We start from the raw sequence: 26736 nt of genomic DNA, 5'->3' as shown, positions 1-26736 counted from the left end.
GTTCTCAAGACGGGGTTGGACAGCGTGCTAGATCACCTCCTCCCGGCGCCCCATCCCACGGAAGGTTGGACCACATCATCTTTTGAGGTCCCTTCCAGCCTGGGCCGTTCTACGGTTCTGCGATTCTAGGAAGCCACGTGGTAATCGACATGGACTGCAGTAAAGCAAAAGCTGGTCAGTGACAGCAAATACCAAGAGCACTGGGTTTTATGCTATTTACAGTAAGAGCGTTAATTACAGGGCACTTAGAGCAGCAGTAAAATAATGATGGTGGATCGTACTGCCTTCTCCCTTTTCATTTCGCGCCATTCTCTTGATAGCATATTTCCATACATTCTGTATGGTAGGTCTAAATATGTTAATGGTTTTAATATTTTGTACCAGCCGTGGGAACTGGTTTGCTGCTAGGTGACTGTAAAAGTGAGATTTGGTAAATAATTATTAGAACTCTTATACTAACACTATGATTGAAACAATAGACAAAAGTATAGCCAAGCAATTAACCAGTAGAGGTAGTTACTCGTAAGTTTTGCAGTTCTTTGCTCTTATGACTAGATGTTCCTGTACACTAGGTGAGAACAATGTTGAAACTGACCACACGTGATTGAAACGGCGTTAAGCTTCAAGATCAAAGAACAAGGAGAAGAATAAAGACTTCAAGGACAGCCAGCAAGAACTTCAAATGGGCCGGTGGTCGCAAAAGCAGCCCTTCGTCTCAAACGGATCCTTCATTGCGCATGATCGGATGTAGGCAGTACTAAGATAATCAATTGCAATCATTTTTATGTATATGTATCCTAATCTGATTAATATGCAATTCGTTAGTCTATATAACCTGTTAGTGCTAAAGCTGTGGCACGCACGCTAGGTAGAATTATCCCCCGTGCATCCAGCGCTGCAATAAAGAATGCCGGCTTTCGAAAACTCCAAAACGAGTCTCGGAGAGTTCCTTCGACCGGCTTTTCGTCATCGCTCTCACAGAAAAGGCCCCCGCTGCCCTGCCGCCTTCTCGCGCGGGGCGATTTCCACCCACCGCCTTTCTCCCCGACGCGCCGGGTTGACGGAACGACAGCCGCCGCCGCACTGAACCGCACGGACACCCGTGACGGGCCCCGCCGCGGCCACCGCCGCACTGAACCGCCACGGACACCCGTGACGGGCCCCGCCGCGGCCACCGCCGCACTGAACCGCCACGGACACCCGTGACGGGCCCCGCCGCCGCCGCACTGAACCGCCACGGTAGCCCGCGGTTCTCCTTGGCGGGAACTTCCGGGTCACGTCGCCAGCGTCAGCGGCACCACGTGAGCGGCGGGCGCGCTGCCGGAAGCGGTCCCCGCCGCGACGCCTGCGTCCCATCAGGCAGCGCGGCGCGCGCGGCCCCTCCGCTCTATGGTAACCATAGAGATCCACGGCGGTGGCGGATCAATACTGGGACGGCGGCGGCCGCGGCGCCGCGGGGAACATGGCGACGCTGGTGCTGGATAACGGCGCCTACAACGCCAAGATCGGCTACAGCCACGCGAGCGTCAGGTGAGGACCCGGGAAGGGGGCGGGACGGGCGGGCGGCCCCTGATCTCATCGCTCCTCCGGCATCCTGCTCGCCGCACCGGCCCCTCCGCTCCCCGCCGCCGCCCGGGCCTACGGGAGCCCGCCCTTCCTCTCCCTCAGCCCGCTCCACCGGGGCAGCGGGCCGCCAGCGCGCCTGCGCACGCCGCGGAGAGGCCCGGCATGCCCCCGCCCCCTGCGGCCTGGCCACGCCCCCCCTGCGGCCTGGCCACGCCCCCTGCGGCGAGGCGGCCGGCGTGGCCGGGATAGCGTGTGCGAAATTAGCGATGATTTTCCTCGTGGTTGGTTCCCGTGAATGGATTACAACCGAAACACGGCAGCGAAAAATGTACCGCTTATGAAAGCGGCGTAAAGACAACGAGCGTGTCTCGTGCCGTGATGAACAGGAAACTTCCCCCTCTTTTCCAGCGTTATTCCCAACTGTCAGTTCAGATCCAAGACTGCGCGCTTGAAAACCTTTACGGCAAATCAACTGGATGAGATTAAAGATCCCTCCGGTCTTTTTTATATTCTCCCTTTCCAGAAAGTAAGTAAGATATCCTGCGTTTAACGTGATAGCCAAATGTAGATTGTTTTAAGGAATAGTTTTCATACGATATGTCCTGACTGCAGGGTTATATGTAGCATCATACAAGAATCAAATTCAGCAATGTGATGTTTAACAATCATAGAATCATAGGGTCATTAGTTGGAAAAGACCTTTAACATCATCACGTCCAGCCGTTAACCTAACGCTGCCACGTTCCACTAAACCGTGTCCCCAAGGGCCACGTCTACACATCTTCTAAATACCTCCAGGGACTCAACCGCTTCCCTGGGCAGCCTGTTCCAGGGCTTGATAACCCTTCCAGCGAAGACATTTTTCCTAATATCCAATCTAAACCTCCCCTGGTGCAACTTCAGGCCCTTTCCCCTTGTCCTGTCGCTTGCTACTTGCAACCTCCTTTCAGGCAGTTGCAGAGAGCGATAAGGTCTCCTCCCAAAAGCCTCCTTTCCTCCAGGCTAAACAGCCCCAGTTCCCTCAGCCGCTCCTCACAGGGCCTGTTCTCTAGACCCTTCAGCAGCTGCGTTGCTCTTCTTTGAATGCGCTCCAGCACCTCAAGGTTGGCCTTGGAGTGAGTGAGGGGCCCACAACTGACCACAGTACCTGAGGTGCGGCCCCAGCAGTGCCAAGTCCAAACGCACAATCACGTCCCTTGGCCTGATGGCCACGCCATTTCTGATACAAGCCAGGACGCTACTGGCCGCCTTGCCCACCTGGGCACACTGCTGGTCATATTCGACCGGCTGTCGACCAGCACCCCCAGGTCCTTTTCCGCCGGGCAGCTTTCCAGCCGCTCTTCCCCAAGCCTGTAGCGCTGCACGGGGTTGTTGTGACCCAAGTGCAGGACCCGGCACTCGGCCTCGTTGAACCTCATACAGTTTTCCTTGGCCCATCGATCCAGCCTGTCCAGACCCCTCTGCAGAGCCTGCCTGCCCTCCAGCAGATCAACCCTCCCTCCCAACTTGGTGTCATCTGCAAACTTACTGAGGGTGCACTCGATCCCCTTGTCCAGATCATTGATAAAGATATTAAACAGAACTGGCCCCAGTACTGAGCCCTGGGGAACACCACGTGTGACCAACTGGATTTAACTCCCTTCACCACTGCACTGGGCTCGGCCATCCAGCCAGTTTTTTGCCCAGCGAAGAGTATGCCCCTCCAAGCCATGAGCAGCCTGTTTCTGCAGGAGAATGCTGTGGGAAGCGGTGTCAAAGGCTTCACTAAAGTCCAGGTAAACAACATCCACAGCCTCTCCCTCACCCACTAAGTGGGTCACCTTGTCACAGGAGGAGGTCAGGTTAGTCACACTTTCACAGACCCACGCTGACTGGGCCTGATCACCTGGTTGTCCTGTACGTGCTGTGTGATGGCGCTCAAGGTGATCTGCTCCGTAACCTTCCCCAGCACCGAGGTCGGACTGACAGGCTTCTGTCAAAGAGAATAATGTATATAGGAAAGACGATTTACATCGTTTTTGTAGTGTAGCAATTAACATACCAATGGGGAACACTTGTAACTTTCTTTATCCTATATAACATTTACTCCTTAGCGTAGAAATGTGAATTTAGACATTTTTACTCTCAAATTCCTTTATTTTACCAGTTTATCAATCACTTGACATTTTTTGATTTCTAGTAATTTTATTTTTTGTAAATATTATTTTATTTTCTAAATAGTGTAAATTTTTTTTTCTAAATTCCTACAGGGTTACTTGGTGAACTGGGATGTCCAGAGACAGGTGTGGGATTATCTTTTTGGAAAAGAAATGTATCAAGTAAGAGCCTTTTTCTAATTACAGATTTTGTGTAGGTTAACTACTGACTAATGGAATCGACATAAGTACATCAAATATTAAATAGAACTGGTGAGATTACTGTTCTTTTCGAAAGTGCCTTCAATTAGGATCACAGGGATTTATTTTTTTGCAAACTGAAGAAAATTTTTACTTTGAGGTCTGGTGTAGGAATTTAAAAAACATTTAAACTTTTTAGTCTTGTGTGTATTCATACTGAGTTCAGTTCACATATGTTAAGAAATTCACACCAATATAATTAAGAGTTCAAGTTAGTAAAAATAATAATAGACAGATACAGTGTGGTTTAGAGATCAAGAAACTGTTGATGTAAAAGAGAGTGATGAGCTAGGTCAGTAGGCCAAAAGACTTACACGTTAAGTAACAATCTTTGGCTAACCATTTTCTACCTATGAGTAAGTTGAATGTATAGAATATAAATATCTGATACTCATTTTTTCTTATCACACGAACTGGATTTAGCACAAGAAGTGTAGTAAGGCTTCCCTTTTATTTTTTCTTTTAAAAAAATGTTATATACTCTGAAAGTTTTTGGCTTTTTGTAACACCTAGGAGGCAGAGTGGTACTGAGAATGAAAGTAATGCCTCAAAATATCTTAGTCTGCATACATAAAAATATACAGTGCTGGCTTTTGATACTTAGCTTTCATTTTAGTTTTGGAACTAGGTTCAATGTAGTCATGGCTTCAAGGAGAATTTGTTTTTAATTCTTTTTCATGAGTGAAGACTACCAAGAGATACAGCTGGTAATACGTTTAGGGCCGTATCCAGTTATGATTGCAGTAACCCTCTGAAGTCCTCTCTAAAGGAGTTTGAGATACCAGTAAATGCAGAAAGCCCAGGATCTTTTGCTGGTCTCACTTGGGAGTTTTACTATTGATTCTACTTTGTGCAGGACTTCATCTTTGGTTATTAGATAAGTAGTTTTGTGATGCAAGTGCTGAGCTGTTGAAGAGACTTACCTTTCTGTAGTTGACAGGATTAGTGTAAAGTATCTTACATTAGTATTGTAGTGTTCCTTTGTGGGTATCTCTTTAAAATGTTGGATTACGATTTGTAAGGATGGCAACAGGAGCAGAATATGTATGAAGGTATTCCCTTCTATTACGTTTTTACTCATTTATTTGATAAAGTTGTATCGCTACTGATGAAGTGTTTAAACAAACCTAAAACTTTCTAAGCTTGGCTTCTACAAACAGATATGGCAAGTGGTAATCATGTCTTCAAATTTACACCATCTTCAACTGCTGCAAAATATGGTAATGGAATATTAATCTCTAAGTTTTGTGTAATGACAGTCTTAATGTATTTTTCATAGGTGGATTTTGTAGATACCAATATTATTATTACGGAACCTTATTTTAACTTCAGTTCAATACAAGAATCCATGAATGAAATTCTATTTGAAGAATATCAATTTCAAGCAGTTCTTAGAGTAAATGGTGAGTCTGTCTCCTAGTTTGCATTTATATATTTTTGAAGGTTAACTTTATAAATAAATAAATGAATTTGCATGCATGCACACACATGCATATGCACGCACCTGTATATATAAAGATAGTAAAGAAATTACTTCATTTCCTTCCTGGATCTTGAGTGATATGCTCCTATATGTACTCTAACTGGATTAAACTTTTTAATTTTTAGAAATTCCAGCTGTACTCTTATACTACTTTCTTAAGAGTGTCATGGTATATAATTAAAGGACATTAGAGGAGAGTCAGGATGACAGAGATAACGGATGGATTTTGAAACAGGATAGCATTTGAGAAAGTCTACCACAAATTTGCATGAAGTCTTTGATAGATTTCCTTTTTTGGGGGGTGGGGTTGTTTTTTTGTTTGGTGTTGTTTTGTATTAGCAAATAAAATGCAGCGTTACGATAAAGAAATGTATCTTACAGGGAATGTGTAAATAACATCACAACCCTTCTGAAAGATAGCTGGACATAGGATACTCCTTTAGATAGATTTGATAACTTGTGGTGTGATCAGTCTGCTTGGACTTCACGAGAGGAAAATGAACATGGACTGGAATTATTGAAAAAGAATAAATGGGGGCATATACGATACTTCATTTTATCTACTGTCAAAATTAATTCATGTGTTGGCTGTAGTATTATGTATTGAGGTCTTAGAAGTCTGTCAAAGGCATTTAAAATATGAAGCAAGTACACTTTCATATCAATGTAAATTCTAAAAATGTATGTTCATATAAAAGTTGGATGAAATTTTCTGTATTTCAGCTGGAGCTCTTAGTGCGCACAGGTATTTCCGGGATAATCCATCTGAGCTATGTTGTATCATTGTGGATAGTGGATACTCTTTTACACACATTGTACCTTACTGTAGAAGTAAAAAGAAGAAAGAGGCAATCATCAGGTAAACTGCAGTGTGTATTTCCTAGAAGAATTGTTTGCTATGCCTGAAGTTAATAATGACAGAATTCCTTGTGTTACTCCTTTTCTTTAGGATTAACGTTGGAGGAAAACTCTTAACCAACCATCTGAAGGAGATAATCTCTTACAGGTAAGGCATGTTGATCATCGTCTTGAGACCTGGTATGAAATGAGCTAGAAGTTTGTGGGAATATTCTTACTGGTTCTGTGAATTTTAGATTAAATGCTGTTTAAAGGAGAAGGGAATTTTTGTCTGTTACAATCTGCTAGCTACCATCTTGAGCTTCAGCTCAAGGTGAGTTAAGATGAGCTTAAGCTCTTTGAAGAATTAGGCTGTTAGTTTTTAAAGTGCCAGTGCTTTTGAAGTTGCTGAGGTTACCTGTGTGTTCACAGTTATACAAGTCCTTACATATTTTCTGAGATGTCTCAGCAGATCATCGTTCAATTTGCAAACTGATTCTATCAATACCACAAATAAAATTCAATAGGATCAACTTTTCATTAGGATGCTTTAGCTTGGAACTTTATCTAGGTAAAGGTCTTTGCTAGTAGAGCTAATTGCAGGATTATGGCTGTACTTCTTATGAAGACATTGGGCAAACGCAGGTAGATGTTTGTATTGAACGGTGAAAAAGGAAAATACTAAACTCCAGTAGGCCAGGAATGCTTTTGTACATTGAATACAAGTTTTAGATATTGAGACAGTAGCTTTCTGTCATTTGAAAACTATGGTTGTTCATCTCCAGTGGAAAACTGGACAGGTAATGCTAAGACTTTATTCTCAAACTTCTGTGGTTTTGGTTTTTGTTCTTCACAGGCAGCTACATGTTATGGATGAAACACATGTAATTAATCAAGTGAAAGAAGATGTGTGTTACGTTTCTCAAGACTTTTACAAGGACATGGACATTGCGAAGTATGTACACAATCATACTAAATTTAAAAGTTGGTACTTCTGAATAATCTATTTGTATATACAAATAATGCTATACTCTTAATCAGAAAATTTTGCAGTTAAGTCAAAGGAAGTCTTGTCACTATAAACCAGTTGGGATTTAGAACTTGTTTTTTATTATGTTATATTTTACATTCTTCTCTTTCAGATTGAAAGGAGAGGAAAATACTGTAATGGTAGATTATGTTTTGCCTGACTTCAGCACAATCAAAAAGGGATTTTGTAAGGTAATGATAGCATGGTTTTTGAAGTATATTTGTTTGGACTTCCCCTGCACAAGTCTAGTAGAGAGGTTAAAAAGACTTTCTTTTTTCTAATGCTGTATGGTAACTTCTTTCAGTGCTATGCATTAATTGGTAAAGTTTTCCTCAGGAAGTTGAGATGAAAATTAAATACTGTTTTTCCAGCATAGCATTTTATGTTTTATTATTTAATACTTGTAGCTTTCTATGCTTGTGCTCTGTCATACAACCTACCCATATCATTATTGTTGGGGTTTTTTTAAAGTTAAGTTGGAGGATGTTTTCTCTGCTTTGATACTTTTTTGTAAGTCTCTCTGAATTTCATTTAAATACCCTAGTAGGTAGAAGGTTCAAAGTCATGTTATAGAAGAGCCTGAAAAGTCTTCATACCAACAAAGACAAGTTAACAATTTTATCTCATTTACTGAGTTGGCCATAGTTTCGAAAGCAGTCCCGGTATTTTAAGGCCACTCTCTTGCATACCTGTTTTATTTTGCTTTAGGCAAAACTGCAGTTGACAAGAGCAAAGTCACTTCAGATTTAATACAAGAGTATGTATTATTCTTAAAAGATTTGTTTATAATACGACTTAACATAGACTATACTGCCTGCCTCTGCAGTACATGAAAAAGATCAGCTGAATACTCTAGGATGTAGTTTCTTTTCTTAAGCAGTGGCTACTATTCATGTCTTTAATTTAGCCAAGGGAAGAGATGGTGTTAAGTGGAAAATACAAGACTGGTGAACAAATACTTCGTCTAACAAATGAAAGATTTGCAGTTCCAGAAATACTCTTCCATCCTTCAGATATTGGTATTCAAGAGATGGGAATTCCTGAAGCCATTGTTTATTCCATTCAGAATTTACCTGAAGGTATAACCTAAAAGTATTTTGAAAAGTGGGTGTGTGTGGGGGTTGTGTTGTTCTGTTTTGGTTTGCTTTAGGGTTTTTTTTTGTTGTTGTTTTTGTGTTTGGTTTTTTTGTTTGTTTGTTTTAAGCATCCAAAGTGTCTTAAGAAGCTGGTACCTTCAATATGCCAGTTACTAAGTTGTTGTGAACTGTTCTGTCTTCTGGTGTGTGTCACATACTCTAGAACTGACTGGCTACAAGATTCTCTGTTAGGCAAACACAGTTTTGTGGTGATTCATTGATTGGTTTCTCCTCATTTCAGTTAATTGCTGTAGACTTAATTCTTAACATCCTTTCCTAACGTGACCTGCCTTTGACACTGATGGTGCAATATACTTGAAATTAGTTTTAGTTGTGTTTTAAAATACCTTTCTTCACTGAAGAAGAGAAAAATGAAACTGACGAGAAAAATGAAACTGACGAAACTCAGGAATTTAAGCATCAAAGTATAAAACCTTTCTGACTGCTGTGCTTGTCAGAAGTAATACAGATGATGTATGTGTAATTGAATGTTGTTGCTACAAAGAAGACTTTCATAGGTTTTGTCATACCACATAAGTATGGCAGCATTAGGGCTATTATTTTGTACTCTTTAAAAGAATGTATCATTTAAAATCCCTTTTGAGAGGGGAATGGTGTTGGCAGACATGACATTTAATAGACAATATAAGAAAACAGTAGTTATCAAAGCCAAATTCTAAAAATCATGAAGAACAGAGGGTGATTGATCACTTTTTTGTATTTCTCAACAAAACCATTTAACTGATGTGATCATTAGGTGATCATAAAATTCTTCTATGTGTATTTCTTACTTCTGTTCCAGTTCATAACAAAATTGGGAAAAAACCTTTAAATATACATTCAGTCTCTCTCTACAGATTTACTTATTTTTTTTTACAGAAATGCAGCCTCATTTCTTCAAGAACATAGTTCTGACTGGGGGAAACACCCTTTTTCCAGGCTTCAGAGATCGGGTTTATTCTGAAGTTCGATGTCTTACTCCAACTGATTATGATGTTTCCGTTGTTCTTCCTGAAAAGTAAGTTCTAAACTGTACAGGACAAGCTCTGTCCTTCTGGCAGAACAAACTGTAAAGTAGGATTTCTTTTGCTGATTAAAAAGGTAGATTGAGTAAAGGGGTTAATTTAAATTCTAAGTGAACCAAAACTGTACAAGAAGGTTTTAAATCAGTGAAGTGTTTTCAGGATCAGTCTTTTTACTGTGAACAGATAAATAAGACTGTATTGTCATTAAGTGGCTACATAAGTATGCAAGGTTAGAGTTTAGGCTTTTACTTAGAAGAATTTTCAGGATCTGAATGCTGCCATGTCATTATTCATGTAGCCACTTCAGGGATTTGGAAGGGGTAATATCTTTGCAGAGCGTATACAGTTGAGACAAAACAAGTATGTCTTGAAAGTACAAAAAACTCTTCACTTTAAAAGTATTATTGAAGAGTATTTAAAAATATTACTAAAGAATTATTACCTGTGCAAAGTAAATACAAAGACATCTCCAGGTCCTGACCTCTTCACACGTGCCCCCAAAGAGGCACTTGCTTTTTATAAAAAGCGAAGTCAGTTAGCCCTGCTAAAATTTCAGACTTTGTCTCATAACTTGTCTGGAGCTGGGTGGTTTGATTTAGCAATCAAAAATATATTTTTAAATACATATGGCTAAGTAAAAGTCTTGGAAATCATCACTGCGTACTTCTATTTGAAATGAACTTACAGATGAGTAACAATAACTTTGTTCATTTTTCAGCCCTATTACTTATTCTTGGGAAGGTGGGAAGCTCATTTCTGAAAACGATGATTTTGAAGACATGGTAGTAACTAGAGAAGATTATGAAGAACATGGACACAATATCTGTGAAGAGAAATTTGATATATAGGTAGCATAGTTGGATACATTGTTATTCCATTGTTTTACTCAGAATGGAAGTCTTTGAACTACAACCTGTTTTTTGTCAGTTAGGATTGTGTTTTAGCTTTCCTGTATTTAAGTGGGTTGGGAAAAAATCATTTTCAGAGTTTAAAAATAAAGTTCTACGAGCCTAATACTGTGAAATAATTTTTTCATTGTCATTTCATTATGTTCTCATCTTTTGCTGATAGCTTCATTGTATTCTTATAGCAGAAACCCTCAATGCATGAGGCAATAAAAATACTGAATGCTTGTACTGGTGTGACACTAATACACAGTGAGAAGGAATCAAGATTTCTTTTCCCAAAATATTTTTCTAACTCGTGCATGCAATTGAATGGACATTAAAAGAAGCATATTCGCAATAAAAAAAATCATGGTCATAGTGGAGCTAGTCTAGCAAAGGGGCCATGAAAATGATAAGGAATTGGAGCATCTGTCATACAAGGAAGAGGCCGAGAGAGCTGCGATTGTTCAGCCTTGAGAAGAGAAGGCTCAGGCCAGGGAATAAAGACGACTGAGCCAGACACCTCTCAGTGGTGCCCAGTGAAAAGACAGGAGGCAATGGGCACAAACTGAAATGCAAGAAGTTCTACTTAAAAGTAAGGTGGGTGGCTTTTTTGGTGTTTTTGTTTTGTTTTTAAATACTGTCAGGCTGGTCAAACTGTGGACCAGACTCACCTGAGAGGTTGTGGCATCTCCGTCCTTGGAGATATTCTACACTCAACCGGAAAAGCCCCTGAGCAGTCTGCTCTAATTGACTCCACTTTGAGCTGGGTGGTGTGACTAGACCAAAGGTCCCTTCCAACCTCAGTTCTGTTTCTGTGTCCAATACATGACCAAATGTCTGTCATGAGGATGGAAGAAGTAATTTAACCCCTATAACATTATACTGCATATTTATTTAATGATTTGAATCAGCATTTCCTTGTCAATTTACAGTTAACCATCATCGTGTCAAGACAGGACAACATGATTTCTAGCTTTGCCCTATGAATCCAGAAATGCTATCAAAGTATTTATGACAAATAACTGGACACTATCAAAGTATCCTCATGTTAAAACAAATTGTTTACACCAAGAGATCTAAAACAATATTATTACTCCTCAAGTTTTCTCAAAATGTAATTTTTTTTACTTACTTTTGCATAACTGCCAGATGAGCAGCAGCTCAGTCTGCCAGAGTGGGGAAGGAGTAACAGGCTATAATTACTGACTGCAAGCACACACAGCTCCCCTGCCTAATGAATCTTGCCTGCCACAGATTCAAAACCCACTGACCAGCTCCTAACATTTTTGGCACACTTTGTACACTTTTACAATACTCACAGGAGTCAATCTACAGTTTAAGATTAGATTACAGTTTGATTATGAACTACAGATAGAAAAGATTAAAAACCTTACTGATTATCAGCCCAAGCATGGCTCTGAATGTAGACTTAGGTCAGCTAGAAAGCCATGGGGTCATGGGACAGAAGGAAAAAAGTGCCAAACCTTGAACTCAAAGCAGCACAAGCAGTGTGCCATTATTACTAATTTAGAAGTAATTAAGTACATTTTGTTTAAAAGAGTCATTAATTAGAATTAATGCTTTTGAACAGCATAGTAATTTTGATAGTTGTAGTGTCCAGTTACTGAATATGTAAGGACATAAGAAGAAAATGGTTTATATAATGAGCAATTTTCATATGCATCCCCTCCTTTTTACAAAAAAAAAAAAAAAAAAGGCTGTATTGATGTCTAACCATTTAGAGTACAAAATTCACATGTAGTTTTAGATGAGAGAATGGTATTTTCGGAATTCTTTAATTAATTTCTTCTTCTGCTTCAAAGTAATAGTGGGGTCATTGTCCATCCCTTGAACCAATGCAAGAAGATACTGATTTGTTTGTTGTTTTTGATCTTCATATTCTTTAGTTGTCACGCGCTGACAGAAGGTGAAGCCTTTGTAAGAAATCAGAGGTTCAGTTTAAGTTCAATGCATCATATAAGAGCCTGATTAAAAAATATGATCAGAAACATAGGTATATTGATATTCCAGTTCAGATGTGATTGCAATTATCTACAAATAATGTGAAACATATAGCCCTCCACTGAGCATGGATGAACATCTAAACATTAACTGCAAAAAAACCCCCCTGAAAAGCAGTGTTACAATTGCAATATCACAGATGATTTTGTATTGCAAACACAAAACCCGCCTGCAAGACGAAGAGCCAACACCGTTCTTGCAAACAGAAGCCATAACAAAGAATGCTACACAACAAGAATGGCACCTTGTAGTTGTCATGATCCAGTGATTCCCTGTGAGTGAATCAGATCCGTAGCAAGGCCTAGTACGTAATGCAAGTGAATAAATACTTTGAAGAAACAGTTGCCTCTGAATTCAGGAATACAATTCAGGAACTTCTAGGTGACTAGACAGCCCAGCATGGTTTGGTCACCAGAAGCAGAGATGATGGAACAGGCAGCAGTTCAGGGTGAGAGCAGAGCAGGAACTGGTGCCTGAGAGATACACAACTTAAGCACTACTTAGATGTAAAAGTGTTGTGCACCTACGCAGCAGAGTATTGCCCTGCAAGGATTCAAGCCCCATCATTGGACGGTGACTTCTGGCCAGAGGAAAGACTGGCATTCAGCTACTCCACATACATGTTGGTGAGCAAGTTGGTTGAACAAATGTCAATTGCCTAAAGGGCAAAAAATTCTTACTATTCCTTCTGTACAAACACCATTTTCTTAAGGCTTCACATAGAGAGTGGTAATAACCTGAGCAGCCAGATTTTTCATGTGGACCTGTCCTTCCTTCTTTTACAATGAGTCTGTTAAACACCAAATATGAAATACTTTTTATGGTTTAGTAGAGTCAGATCAAGAAAACATAGCTCTTCTGAAAGGGAAAGCTTAACAACTTCTGGCAAAGAGATTAACTCTTAAAACTTCAGGGTGGATCCTTTAGTCCAGTGGTTTCAAGTAGCTTGCTAGATTAAAACCAACCCCAGAGTTCCCTTGGTGTTTTTAGGAATGTTTTACTTCCAGCAGACCTAATGATTACCTTCCTGCAATAGACAGACCCCTTTTCTGGGGTCTCCCAGCCTTCCGTCCTGCTCCCACCTCAACTTCAGAAGTTCACCAGCTAAGAATGCTCTGCAGCTCTAAGGAAACATTTTCATCCTGTCTCCTCCATGAGAAAAGGGAAAATGACACCAGAATACGAGGCACACAGGAAAACAGGAATATGTGATGCTGGAGAGCTTACAATCAGATCAAACTACCTGTTTCAACAAGTAGATGGAATCTATATGCATTTACAGATTGAAACTCCAAAGCTTAGTAGGGAGAGTATAGTATGAGGCACTTCAGTTGTCTGTTCAGTGTGCTGAGGGCAATAACACTGGCTCCAAGAATACTGTAGACAGGCAACTCCTTCCTCTGTTGCTCATCTCTGTATTCTTTGGCTACACAATATGCGATACTCAGAACACTGAGCTAGAAGCAATTTGGACACATTCCGGAACCCAATACAGATGGTAAAAGATTCTGTACCAAAACTACTTCTCAGAGAGCTGATCTATTAAATATAGTATTGAACAGTACAATAACTTAGAGTATTATTCAATTCCCTTATTGCTTCTCTTCAATGTTTAAGCACATAATGCACTGGCAATACAGAAGTCTAAAGGAAGAAACTAAAGAGTCAGAGAGAAATTAAATTATTTAAGCCAATCCTTTTAATCACAGTGCTGAAAGACATTTTTGGCAGCAAGGCCAGATGGAATGTTAGCTTGTAGAAGAAGTGAGCTGGAAAACACTAATCCCACATACACACCAAGTGTCAAATGCCTTCCCTTTAGGCTACACTACCCTTCTGTAAGTCTTAAGCTCTTAATAAACTTCGTGCTTACCCAGAAAAGGAAGAGAGTTCTTCAAAACACTAAGCAATCAAGGTCTGTGTTCAAGACATCTATTAGAACCTCAAACTACTGAGTTCTATGAGAACTTTTAGGTGTCTTGTGGCAGAAATATAAGAAAGCTGTTCCTAAATACAAAAAAACCACATCAAATTCACAAGCCAAATTATAAGCAAGTCACTTCAGGAAGCACATTTTGCATTAACTTCTCCAGAAGTAATTCTATAGTAAAAAAAAAATTTGTAATGTGTTCAAACTAGACAATAATAGACACTTTGTTCTTTAATATTCAGAGGTCACTTTTTTGCTTATAGCAGATAATTTAATTATTTGGTGAATTAGTCACTTGTTGCTTTAATGCTTCACTTTTAATAAAGGAAAAGAACATAGTCTATGCAAAGTTATAGTCAACTGATGATAAATTGATTTTTATAGAAAAGTTTACATAAAAATGTGTATCACATCATCTACCTGAATCAATATCTGGATCTTGTCCTTCTAGCAAACTCTGAAGTCTTCTACTAGTTAGTTCCAGAAGAGTTGAAGGAGTCTGAAAATACAATCGGGCAAAGAAAAAAGTTACAAAAACAATACTTCTGTATTTTGAGAATCTAAAGCTTTTAGATGATCAATTAAAAAAAAAAAAAACCCACACATAATTACATGCAGAAGAATCTATTCCTACATTTATTTAGGTACCCATTCAAAACGTCTCAAAAAATTGCACTAACACACATATAATGATATTTATTCCTGATATTTCTGACCAAAGAAATAGGAGGCAAGATGTTCTAGATGTTGTTTTCCACTGAACTACGGCAAAAACTGTAGTGTAGACCTTGAACTGATTTCAGCATATATAATACAAAAGGCTCTCAACTGTAGTTGTGAAAGAGTGAGCCACCATCCACTCTGCTGTCACTGCTATGAGGCAGCAGGCACTTGATTTGTCAGATCTGGCTCCATCTCCAGTCATGAATCAAAGGCCTAACCCTCATGTCAGAACTCTTAATAACCAAAAAAAGTATTTGGTTTTGGGTGTGTATTAAGACATACAAAACTCACAGTAACCACACTACCTCACTGCAGCTAATTAAAAAAAAAAAAAAAAAAATCTCCCATCTCTCTTTAGTTGAGGTCAGAAGTGGAAATTAATGTGTTGTATAAGAACTAAAAATAGTACTTTACTGAAACCAAATCAATGTTTCTGTGATGCTTATTTGTAACTGGACAGTAAATGTCCAGAGCATTTTACAGCTATCTTACAACAGCTGAGATAACTAGTTCATCTTCATCTAGTTTAGTGTTTTAATGAGGAATTTTATAGTTGAGGGAAACAGTAGCAAAGCATCACAACTATAATGCACTGGTTGAATTCAGAAAGTCAATATCGGGTCTGGGAAGGTTGCATCTCACATGTGTGACAATATGATGGAACGTAAATAAAGGAGACTATAAAATATATCTGAATATTTACATAACTGATCAAGTTAAATAGAAAGGCCATTTTATTTTGTGGTTCATTTATTTTCTTTAATTTAGAAGTTAACGTTTCAAAGTACCAAAAGGAACTCTTCAGAGTTGTCAAAGCTGTATGCTAGGGCACCAGAGCATGCCATCTAATATATCACTCAGAGTATGTCAGCTGATTTCTAAAGGAGAAGGACAAAGAAGCCTAAAAATTTAGCAGACAGCCAACAGAAACAACGTGCCAAAAGGCCTCTATAAAAATTTAATACTTCAAATATTTTCTTAGCACAAATGATGCAAATAAAGGGAAAGAATATTATAGGTAAAGGATTGCAAAGCTCTCAAAAAGCTGTCCTCCATAGCCTGAAATAGATTCTGACCCTACTTGACTGTACCATTAAACTGTAACAGGTGGAATATTAAACTCTGCTCCTCAGACCTCTCATCTCCAAAAAGGCACTTCATGGCATTTAACATTTAAAATGACAAAGCCAATGAGGTAAGGAAAATGCTACCTTGAAGAGCTCAGAGTGATTGTCCATCAGAAACTGAGTCAGCAGTTCTGCCTGTGGTTTTGACAATGTCTTATTTTGCAAGATGAACTTTGTGCAAGTCTTGATGATCACAGCTCTGTTATCAAACTGGAAAAGAACAACCCAGATCTGGCATTAGATTTACTTGCAATGTGTCAGCAAATACTAAGTATAACAGGATGCTATCAGTGGGAAGAACATCTTGATATTTGTTTTAAAACAAACCACATTGGAAGGCAGTAAACAATACTTCTAACTAGAAAAAAAACAGTCAGTCTTACTATATGAAAGTGCTATTTCCCACACTAAACAAAACAGATACTTACTTGTTTTTGTAATTTGTAGCCCTCAGATTCAGATGCAATTGCTATGAATGCCAGGAGTCTGTGTAGTTCTTCTCGGATATTTGGTGCTAATAATTTTAAATAAAGTTGTGATGCCTCTAGAGCTTGATCTGTATTTCCTTTTTCTGCAATGGAGTAAAACAGTGCATGCAGTGCAACTGTTCATTTTCAGAGTCAAGAACACATATTTAAATTCCAGTATTAATCCTATTTTTGGGGGGGTTTCCCTCCAAACAAAGCAGGTTATCTCAGTGACTTCTAAAATCTTTTGACAAGACTCAATACAGCATTTAATCAGTATAAGCTTTAAACCTTTGTCCCATAGCTAGTCAGGGAACAGACATACTTGGACAATATATACAGGACATTACTATGTTCTGTGTACACTGTGCAAACACTGAAGTGATGTTTGCACTGTTTGTGTTTACAAATCTTTGTATTATATTCCTGGATTCATCTCAAAGTAATTAATGAGCTGAACAATTCTAACTTTCTCATTGCTTTGAGGCTTTGTTTGGGGTTTTTTGTTTTGGGTTTTTGTTCGTTTGGGTTTTTTTATGTTGGTTGGTGTCCTGTCCATGTCATCGTCATCCCCCCCACTCCCCTTTTTAAGCCATTAGTTTTTAAGTTTCTCAAGGAAATGTGATAAATTGGAAATAACCTCCTATAAAAACCCCTTTAGATGATAATTCTAGTTAACTTCACTTTGAAAGTGAGGAACTGTCAAAAAGCCAAGTAACTTTAAGGCAAGAGCAAGATGAGGGCAGACACAGGAATAAAATCTACGTATGATTTGCTGGCCTCTACCCTATTACTGGGACAGAGATTTTATTTTACAAGAAATAATCCAGGACTTTCAGGGGTGTACCACAAGCCATTTGAAACCATCTTTGATTAATAAGAACACCAAAAGAGCAAGTAAGTGACTCTTTTCCAAAAGAAGCACAGACAAAAAAAGCAGGAAACAGAATTGCCAAAGGACAGGTAAAAGTGTAGCTATGAAGACAGGAAGTTAAATTATTTCTAGAGAAAAGTTTAAGAGTTCCTCTGATCTATGATTAAAGCTTTACTGAATTACTTTAAAAGACTGTAGGGAAAAAAAAAGAAAAAGTTTCAATGTAGAAAGGTTCAATAAACCACATGGACTAGTTTGACCAACTGCATTCATCTGTAACATAAGTAAAGTACTCTAGATCTGTTTACTTTAAAGCAACGAGCACAGCAACATGTTTGCCTTCACAACAGATCTGTATTATCAGCCATCTTAAATCAAACTGTTTAACAACTGAGGAAAATAGTTATAGCCATATATACATTGATAACAAAATGAAGTCATACTTCAGCTAACTGCAGCATTTCTCAAATTAATTTTCAAAATGTTTTAAATATGTAAATGTTCATAGCTAGTTTGAGCCCTCTCTTGCACTAGGGTCAGAACAACAGCACTTTATCAAAGTAAGGTGAGCTGCACTGGATTCTACTGGAAACTTATTATTAGAATCCAAGTTGTTAGGCACTGATGACCATAATCTATTCCACAGCACTGAGAGGGAAAAATGGTTGTAGAATAGTTAAGCATAATCTCCTAAGAGCGATCTAGTATGAACTAGAACACAGCTGAGGACCCAAGAACACAGACTAATATATTCAATATTTTCAAAATTCAGCTGGACCCAGCCCTAAGCAACTTAATCTAACTTTGTACATGCCTTGAGCAAAGGTTCTGACTAGCAGCCTCGAGCATTTCCCTCCAACCTATAAATTAAAGTGCATCTGCAATAGCGTTGCAAATGGTGTTATAATTCAGTCAATTAATGCTTAGTAAGTTACATCCTTTATACAGTTTTCACTTTTATTTTTTATTCCAGGTTGCTCTTACCTATAAGTTCTATAATTCCTGAATGAATATCGAGATCCTGAGTGGCAAGAAGGGAGTCCTTCTTTTGACTATAATACTTTATTATAATGTCAAAAAGAATCTTCTTGTATGTATTCAGACTGCTGGGTTTGTTAGGGCTTTGAGGTAACTGCTGACTAACCATCACTATGAATTGGTCTGGGAAATACTCCAAGCATTCAATTGCAGCATAGAGCCATTTGTCAAGCCTGTAGAAGGAAAAGTTAGTTTTAGTGTTTACTTTAAAATGCTCTGCCTATTCTTATTTAATCCTTTAAAGAAAATTACATAGAAATAACCATGCAGGTATAGTCACATATTTGAACCACAGCATTAAACTTGTTGCTTATTAAGCAGTTTATGTAACTTATTTCACTATAGCAGTTCAAGGACCCGCTCAAAAGAAGCGACTTCCACGGTTTTCCTATGCTACAGACAATACACCTGAGGTATGCCCAGATCAAAACAAGCTGCAATCATGCCAGACTGTCACTGACCCCAGGACACTTGCCTGATTCAGCTAGTATTTAAAACCAAACACCACCCCGCTATTACTCCAACACACAATGAAGGCCCACCAGGGCTAACCAGGGTGAAAAAGCAAGGGACTGGATCTTTACAGATAAGACACAAGACAATTAGTTTGAAAACAGAGAACAATAAAAATAGTTTAAATCCCAGAATACTGTGGAAGAAGTTTATTATATGACCTACCATAAACACATGAGTTTTCCTAAGCATTTGTTACCTGTATGACTCAACTAGGGAGAGAAAAATGCAAGGAGAACCTAAAATTCAGGTAGACAACTCACTGTTCAAAGAGGCTGGAAGGTCAGAGGAAAAAAAGTCACTAACTCAACCATTTTGTACAGAAGAAATCTAAAATTATAGAAATGTCGGGGGCAGAGGGAGAATTACTTTTATTTGATGCTCTGGATATAAAATAATTTGAACTGAATCAATAACGTGTGAGGAGATGCAGTTATTATTTAGGATCCATAGAATGTTATTTTAATCATGGAGAGCAGAAACAAAGATTTTGAACTTGCTGCTGGACAGCTAGATAAACATGAACTTTTGTTAGAACTGCTGCAGCCAACAAGGATTGTGTAAGTCTTGGATGCATAAATGGGGTAATACAGTAAAGTAGAAACAGGATCATGACCTTCCTTTAGTTATGATCCCATGAGCAGTGCAATCACTGCAAGCAGGATTTGATTACAGTTTTTAAGTGCCTGCATGGAGAGCAGGTATTTGATTATTTCAAGGGTAACATGACACTATTTGAAAACTGAAGACAGAAAATTTGAGATATAAATTATGCTTACTCCCCCACCTTCATACTGGGGGCAATTAATCCTCCAAATTCTTGTAATACTGGTGGCTATTCTTCATACCTGAAATTTTCCCATTTCTCAAGCATGCTATAAGCCAGACCTAAGTAATATACTGTCTACAAAGACATTACTCCAGCCCCCCACTTAATTGTAGAATAAAATAATGAAGCAAGCATTTAATTTTCTAAACACTCATCTGATATATTAGCAAAGACACAAATGTTAGAGACAATTAACACAGAATAATAGAGTAAGAAGCACATATAAGACATTTTAAGAGACATAAACCCACCAATCACCCAAGAATCAAGCAGAACGGGAGTATAAAGCTCAAAAGAAACAGTGTTCTTTAAGCCGTTTTGGGAGGAAAACCCCATGAAGTTCAGATGCTATCCAGCAATAAACCTACTTTGGAACCAGGAGTTTCATTATCTTATGTAAAACTCTAAACATATGTAAAAATATTAATATTTTCTCCCTAAAGCAAGAATACATAAAAACTGTAAGAAAGTCTCTTTAGGTACACAGATTGACCTCAAATCTCACAAACAGATAAAAACGGTATTGATTTGACAGAAATAAGCATTACTATGACATACACACAGGAGGAGACATGCCTTGACATATTCATTAAAAGTACATGCTAAGATAGAGATCAGCCAAAGTGCAATCAACAGGAACACTACAAAAATAAGAGAACATTTAAAGAAGATAGCCACTTTCATTTTTATATTCTTGTGATATAAGCATTCTTCAGTGCTACAGCTTAGCTTCTCCTTTTCTGTTGCTAACAATAGATGCCTTATTGACTTTCTATCTTCACAGCACCACCACCAGGACTGTGACAAACAATCAAAGTCTCAGAATAAATTTTTTCAAGTTCTAGTATCTGTTGTAGAGACCTAAGAGTGAAGTGTCTGGTCTAGAAACTAGGAGTGGTTTTGACACTTGAGGTTAAAGTTTTTATGTATACTTAAAATCCTCAAATGTCCAATCCCAAACATGTATTTTTTGTGAATTCCCTTACCACTTCTGAGAAGAAGCCAACAAAGGAAAGCACATTAACACCACCCCCATCCGCAAGTATAATGATGTCTATTTTGTTCACTTAACACACATGTCTGGTCAAGAGTAAAATAAAGTGTTTACTAACAAGTACATTTCACAGATGTGTAACTTACTCAGGCAAGTTTAAGCTACATGTAACCTCTCTGTCCAGGAAAGTATTTGAGATAATCAGGTCTTCTTCTTTGCCAAAACAGTCTAGTTTTGTCTTCACTGAAGACACCAAGATATCTTCTAGAAGTGGAACATCAATCAACTGCAGCAATCGTAGCAGAGTTTGCTGTTTCCAGACATCTTCTATTACTGATACCATAAACAAACAAAAAAAAACACCCTCAGAAATAAGATCTTACATAAAACACTAACCTTTGTTTTTACTCACTCAAGAATGTTTTAAGAGTTCAAAGAAAACAAGGTAACAGCAGGGGAAGAAGGGATCAAAACAGGAATGCTAAGAAAGAAGGCTTTAAAAAGAACATCTCTCTCCATCATATTAGAATTAGTAATAACCTACTCTAATTAGTAATACATACAAGCAAAGACAAGTGAAGAGCAAAAGAATCATATAATACAGAAGTACTTAATCTTAAAACCTATTTCCTTCTGAAGTGGTATTTGCATAAATAGAATAGCACCATCCTGCAAAAACTTAAATCCTGTTTTGTCTCCTTCAGTTTACTTACTATGAGCATTTACCCATTTAGCACTCATTTTGCTATTTTGTCATTAGTGACATGTTAAATTTAGGACTCTGAGGGGCAGTGTTTAACAGAAATGAGGTACTCACTCCAAGTAGACACAGTGAAGAACAATCAAGTTTTAAAAAGAAAAATTCAATCCTCACCTCTTTTTGAAAGCAGATGAGTCAGTTCATTAACCATGATCTTTGGAGGTAAAGATGCATGAACATTTATTGATCGAAGGAGCTCCTCTACCCTCTTTTTATCAGCTGCTTCTAATGCTAAGGGGTTTGAACGTGTTGTTTCACACTTCGTTCTGCTTGGGGGGGGGGGGGGTGGAATAATAAGTTAGATGTATAACAAATACAATCAGAACACATTTATCTCTGTCACTTCCCAAACTGCTGTTAAATCGGGACTTTAGGGCTTCTTTGTATCTGGGGTCTATCCTGCTGCTAGAAAACCAATTATCTGCATCTGCTTTGTGGAAAGGGCAAGGATATTGATTCCAAATACTGTTTATTGGTTCCATTTCTTTTACCAGCTTCCAGCTAGTAGTTCATTCATGTTAATTCTCAGATTTCAGCACAATTGGTTGCAAAACAAAATGATTCCTAAGCTTATGCTACTGTGCCAGACTCTATTCTAAATAACAAAGGGAAGATCAAAGCAGTTTAACATTAACAAGAAATATTAGGTAGCACTTGCTATTTAGGCATAACGTTTCTCAAAACTGGCACATAGTTTCAAAAGCCCCCAATACCTGGGCTAGACAGACATAACTTCATCTGTAGTTAACCCACAGTATCTTAAAAAAAAAAAAAAAAAAAAAAAGAGAAGAAAAAAAGAAATCAAAATAGTTCAGAGTAACCCACTTGGAACGTCTTTTTGTCTTCTGTTTGCAGATTTGCTCAGGAGACAAGCTCTCATTGTCTTCATTCTTTCTTGGAAGAAAAGGAGTAAGACTGCTATTTACAAATTTATAGAGACTAGTGTTTGTGTCTTCAAACTCTGGTTCTTTCTCATTCTTGAATAAGTAGAGCTTTGCTCCAACTGGCTCAAACACCTTGTGATCCATCAACACTTGGCATACACGGACTCCCTTCAGCCGAGAAATATCATTGCAGCTTAGGTACATGCTTTGCATAAGATGGCTCAGTACCACATCAACAGCATTTGAGCCGGTGAAACAGTTTTTGTATGTTTTCAGATGCTGTCTACGCCTTTTGATTTCCACCTGACTGTGAAGAGCATGAATAATACTGTTCCACAGCTGAGTTGCTTGAAAAGGACCATCACAATCTGCAAAATATTTATATGAAAGTTTTACAGATGTTTATAAAGCTTTAACATTTTTAAAAATACTTTACTCTGTGAAATTTGGGTTTTGTATGTATTTATTGAAAACCTCTCCAGAAATCGGCTTAATTTTACAAAGACAGAGAAAGATAACGCATCATGAATCAGTCCTTCTTGCAAACTGACTCGCACCCACTAGGGTAGAGTCAACAGAAGGGAACAAAGACACTAAAAACAGGCGAGGAAGGGTTTTTTCTTACTGTTATTACCACGCATACTGTACATAAGTTCACATCCACATTAATTCAATACAGAACGACAGAACGGCCGAGGCTCGCAGGGTCCTCTGGGGTCCACCTGGTCCAATCCCCCCTGCTCAAGCAGGGCAGCCCAGGACCATGTCCGGACAGCTTTTGAGTGTATCTCCAAAGGTGGAGCGTCCACCCCTTCTCTGGGTGCTCCTGAGGAGAGCCTGCCTCCGTCCTCTTTGCCTTCATTGCCTTCAGGTACTCGTAGACAGTGATAAGACCCTCCCTGAGCCTTCTCTTCTCCCACCTGAGCAGTCCCAGCTCGCTCAGCCTCACCTAGGGGACATGTTCCCCCTGGCCCTCAGCCTCACCTAGGGGACATGTTCCCCCTGGCCCTCAGCCTCACCTAGGGGACATGTTCCCCCTGGCCCCCCGGTTCCTCCTCCACACACCGCCCTCAGCTCAGCCACAAACCGACACTTGCCGCAGACGAGACCCGCCTGCCCCGCGACCTTTACGCTCCCAACACCGAGACACAACTCCAGGCCCAGCCGCGGCAGCCGTGTGTGTCCCCCCCCCCCCCCCTTCACCACAACGTCCCCCCGCTGGCGGCTCCGTCTCCCCTCAGCACGGCTGGCGCCTTCCCGCCGGCGGCCCCTCAGAGCCCCCCCCCCCGCTCCGCTCCCCCGCTGAGGCGCGGAGCCGCCGCTCACAGACCCTACGGAAAAAAAAAAAATAATAAATAGAACAACCCGCGGTAGCGGAGAGACGGGGACGACTCTCCTCCCTCACCTCGCCGCCTCCCCCGCCGCGGCTCTAGCTCGCCCTGACTGCGGAGCCTCCTGAAGCGCGGAGTCAAATAAACCGCCATCGCGGCGGCCGCGGGCGGAAGGTGCATCACTTCCCGCCCTCCGCCGCCTCCCCCGGCCGCCGCCCCGCCGGGGCGGAAGTGAGGCGCTCTCCGCCGGCCCTCCGCCGTCGCTATGGAGTAGCTGCAAGCGGGACGGGGCCGGAGCCGGAGCCGGAGCCGGCGTGAGAGACGGAGCCGGCGTGACGGGCGGCCCGCCGGGGCCCCTCAGGGCGACGGGCAGGCGGACGGGCGGGCGCCGCGCCGGCAGGTTTCCGCGGGCTCAGGTAAAAGAGGCCTGCGTCGTGTCCCGCCCCGCGCCCCGGGGCAGGAGCGGCTGCCCGTGGCCTAGTGGCACCGCAGGGGCCGGGGAGGGAGCCGGGAAGCCCGGCGCTGAGGGGCTGGAAGAGCGATCGTGGCGTGAGCGGTGGACCGCGGAGCTGCCCGAGGCCGGCGGATGACGGATCACCTGCCGGCAAAGGCCGCTCGCCGCCGGTCACCTCTGACCGCGGCCGCCCCGGGCCGGCTGCCTGCCGGCTCGCCCCGGCCAGCGGTGAGGACGGTCACCGGGCCCTGGGGGGGCAGCGGGAAGGAGGTGTGGGGGGGTTTGTCGGCGGAGCGGTGGCTGGAAATAACAGTAAATACTTTGTCCGGGAGGGCTGGCCCGCAAGAGACAAGGCAGGGGTTTGTGCAGCGTATAGGTTAGGGTTCGCCTGGCAGCAGGTGACAGACAGATCCCCCTGCAGGGACCTCGTTCGGTGAGTTTTTGGTGGGGTTTCGGTTGCAGCTCGGTGCCGAAACGCCGAATGAAAACGATGGAAGGTGACTCGCTCTGAGGGCAGTTGCCTTCGATCCTCCTGTTGGTTTTGTAACAAGTGCAAAAGGTTGGTTGTGCCTGAGAAACGTTTCGGGGTCGCTTGGGTTTTTGGGGTTTTTTTTCCCTTTTGTTTGGTGAGACTCGGTTGTTCTAGCACCTGTTTCTTCTACGAATTCATCATTGTTTGGGTCAGAGGGATAGGATGGAAGTTTGGGTTGGGTGGCATGAAGTACCCATGCACCCGCCTGCTGCTTTGGTTCCCAAAGGGGAATCCCAGCTTGTTACAGGTCAAAATACTGGCAGAGTGTATGATGCACTGCTGTGCGGCGGGCACCCATATCCATACGTCAGATGAAGCTATGGATTAGATCAAGGATAAATTAATACTTTTAGATCATGCAGTTGTCTTGTGTGAGTGAGAACTGAGGAATGGTGAGGAGTCTTTGTTTTGAATTTACCTTTATCTCAACATTTCAAACGTTTTGCCTCATTTTTTATTGCTGTGTTGACTGTTGCTTACTACCTTGCCAAGTGATTGGGTCATCATCGTGCAAACATGTTGTTGCTGATGTACATCAGCATAAAGACCGCTATCGATTGTGAAGGGAATTCATGAAAACAACACATTTTGCATCTGGATTTCTTTTTAGGATAGTTCCAGGTTTCATGGACTTAGTATCAGTAGCATTAATATTGCCAATGAAATTCAAACAGGAAGAAATCAAAGTTCTGAAACATTTATTTACTGCATGTCCTGTGTTGCTTGTCTGAACACTGTTACTCTTAAGGTCTTGTACTTTTCTCGTTTATTACCTTTCAACTTGAAATGAAAGTTTCATTGTGGGTGAATGACTGACTTTATTGTCCCATGGTTGTTAATTTTTCTATAAATAGTAGTTCAGTCTTAAAAGAACTGAACAAAACAGTTTTCATTCAGTTGAGAACCAAAGTTGTATATTTCAGATATGGTTAAATCATCATGATTTGTGGTGTTATAGATAATACCCAAAATAGATTTATTTTTTTTTTGGCATGGATTTTCTAGGTACATTGTTCCTGTTGACATATATTGAGTCTTTACTAAAGTTGGTGACAGCAATTGTTTTTATAAAGCAAAAATAAACTATTTTAGATTATAGTCCAAATGTTGACATGAGGATTTCTACAAATTTACAGTGTTAGATGAACATAAATGTAAAACCCAAGCTGCTTATTGAGAAGTTTCTCAGTACTCCTTACTCAGTAGCTAAATTAAACAGTAGTTTGCATACTGTCAGGCTGGAGAGGAACAGGTTGGACAGGGCCTACCAGGCTTGATTTTTAAATCCTAACCCTTCAGACACTGGAATGCTGTTAACATTCTCACCTAGTGGCTTTTCCAGGCTTCTCACTGCAGTTAGTCTGTCACCCACAGCAGAGGGCACTTCTGGTTTAATCAATATTGCACCATTTTTCTACCACCTGTATAGAGAAGCTCCGTTTCAGATTTATACAAAGGAATTTGAACATGCATGCATGTGCATTTTTCTTCATAATATCTCCGCAATTAATTTTGCAAAGCGTCTCTTTAGTTTTGAGAGCTCTTAACATGGGATTGTATTGCATTGATACTAGAGAAGGTTTGCTGGCTGGGAGTGAATGAAACAATGCAAAAAGCACAGGATTTAAAACCAAATAAATTAGATTTGTGGTTATCCTAAACTCATTAGGATTGATTTTATAGTCCTTTAGCATATAGAGTTTGCCCCATGGAATAGCTGCAGAATAAAATCTCTGAGAGCTGGAAATACCTTTAGTTCCTATTTAGAATACTCCATGATCCTTGTTTCTACCTATTTATCAGGTTAATGAAAAGTTCCTTTATACAGGGCTATTAGCCCATGTCTAATAGCTGTTTGGTCTTGGGCTGCACAGTTAGGAATTGCATGCATTTTT

The 26736-nt window shown here is 40.4% G+C and overlaps 3 protein-coding genes across 7 annotated transcripts in view; 2 read left to right on the top strand and 1 right to left on the bottom strand.

Annotated features, from left to right (window-relative positions):
* The first annotated feature begins 1289 nt into the window (after positions 1-1289).
* On the top strand, positions 1290-10609 carry ACTR6 (actin related protein 6). Its single transcript, XM_030002635.2, has 11 exons — positions 1290-1530; positions 1975-2092; positions 3816-3884; positions 5242-5365; positions 6169-6304; positions 6395-6451; positions 7139-7237; positions 7425-7503; positions 8220-8391; positions 9328-9466; positions 10192-10609. Exons 1-11 carry the CDS (start codon positions 1463-1465, stop codon positions 10319-10321), a joined length of 1191 nt encoding a protein of 396 aa, XP_029858495.1. The 5' UTR covers positions 1290-1462; the 3' UTR covers positions 10322-10609.
* On the bottom strand, positions 9624-24033 carry DEPDC4 (DEP domain containing 4). 3 transcript variants are annotated; one of them, XR_005931474.1, is made up of 10 exons: positions 23930-24033; positions 22466-22892; positions 21755-21906; positions 21027-21213; positions 18491-18717; positions 16594-16736; positions 16250-16375; positions 14736-14814; positions 14259-14392; positions 12211-12297 (listed from the first exon to the last, which is right to left on the bottom strand). XR_005931474.1 is itself a non-coding variant. In XM_030002633.2 (9 exons), the coding sequence occupies exons 1-9, from the start codon at positions 24006-24008 to the stop codon at positions 12128-12130; spliced, it is 1590 nt and encodes a 529-aa protein (XP_029858493.1). In that variant the 5' UTR covers positions 24009-24033; the 3' UTR covers positions 9624-12127. The 3 variants fall into 3 exon arrangements, 2 of the variants coding, with proteins under 2 accessions (XP_029858493.1, XP_029858494.1); XM_030002633.2 differs by lacking the exon at positions 14259-14392 and having other exon boundaries at positions 9624-12297; XM_030002634.2 differs by lacking the exons at positions 12211-12297; positions 14259-14392 and adding an exon at positions 13543-14042.
* A 51-nt stretch (positions 24034-24084) lies between these two features.
* Positions 24085-26736, top strand: part of SCYL2 (SCY1 like pseudokinase 2) — a 40424-nt gene continuing 37772 nt past the window's right edge. The window contains exons 1-2 of one of the 3 annotated variants that reach the window (XM_030002897.2): positions 24085-24271; positions 24772-24868. The gene's annotated coding sequence lies outside the window, so the exon portion shown is untranslated. The remainder of the gene's footprint in view (positions 24272-24771; positions 24869-26736) is intronic. The other 2 variants (XM_030002898.2, XM_030002899.2) reach the window with 2 other exon arrangements.

The sequence above is a fragment of the Aquila chrysaetos genome, chromosome 26 (genome assembly GCF_900496995.4).
Source record: "Aquila chrysaetos chrysaetos chromosome 26, bAquChr1.4, whole genome shotgun sequence".
In the NCBI taxonomy this organism is placed as follows: Eukaryota; Metazoa; Chordata; class Aves; order Accipitriformes; family Accipitridae; genus Aquila; species Aquila chrysaetos.
This window is presented reverse-complemented; position numbering and strand designations above follow the sequence as displayed.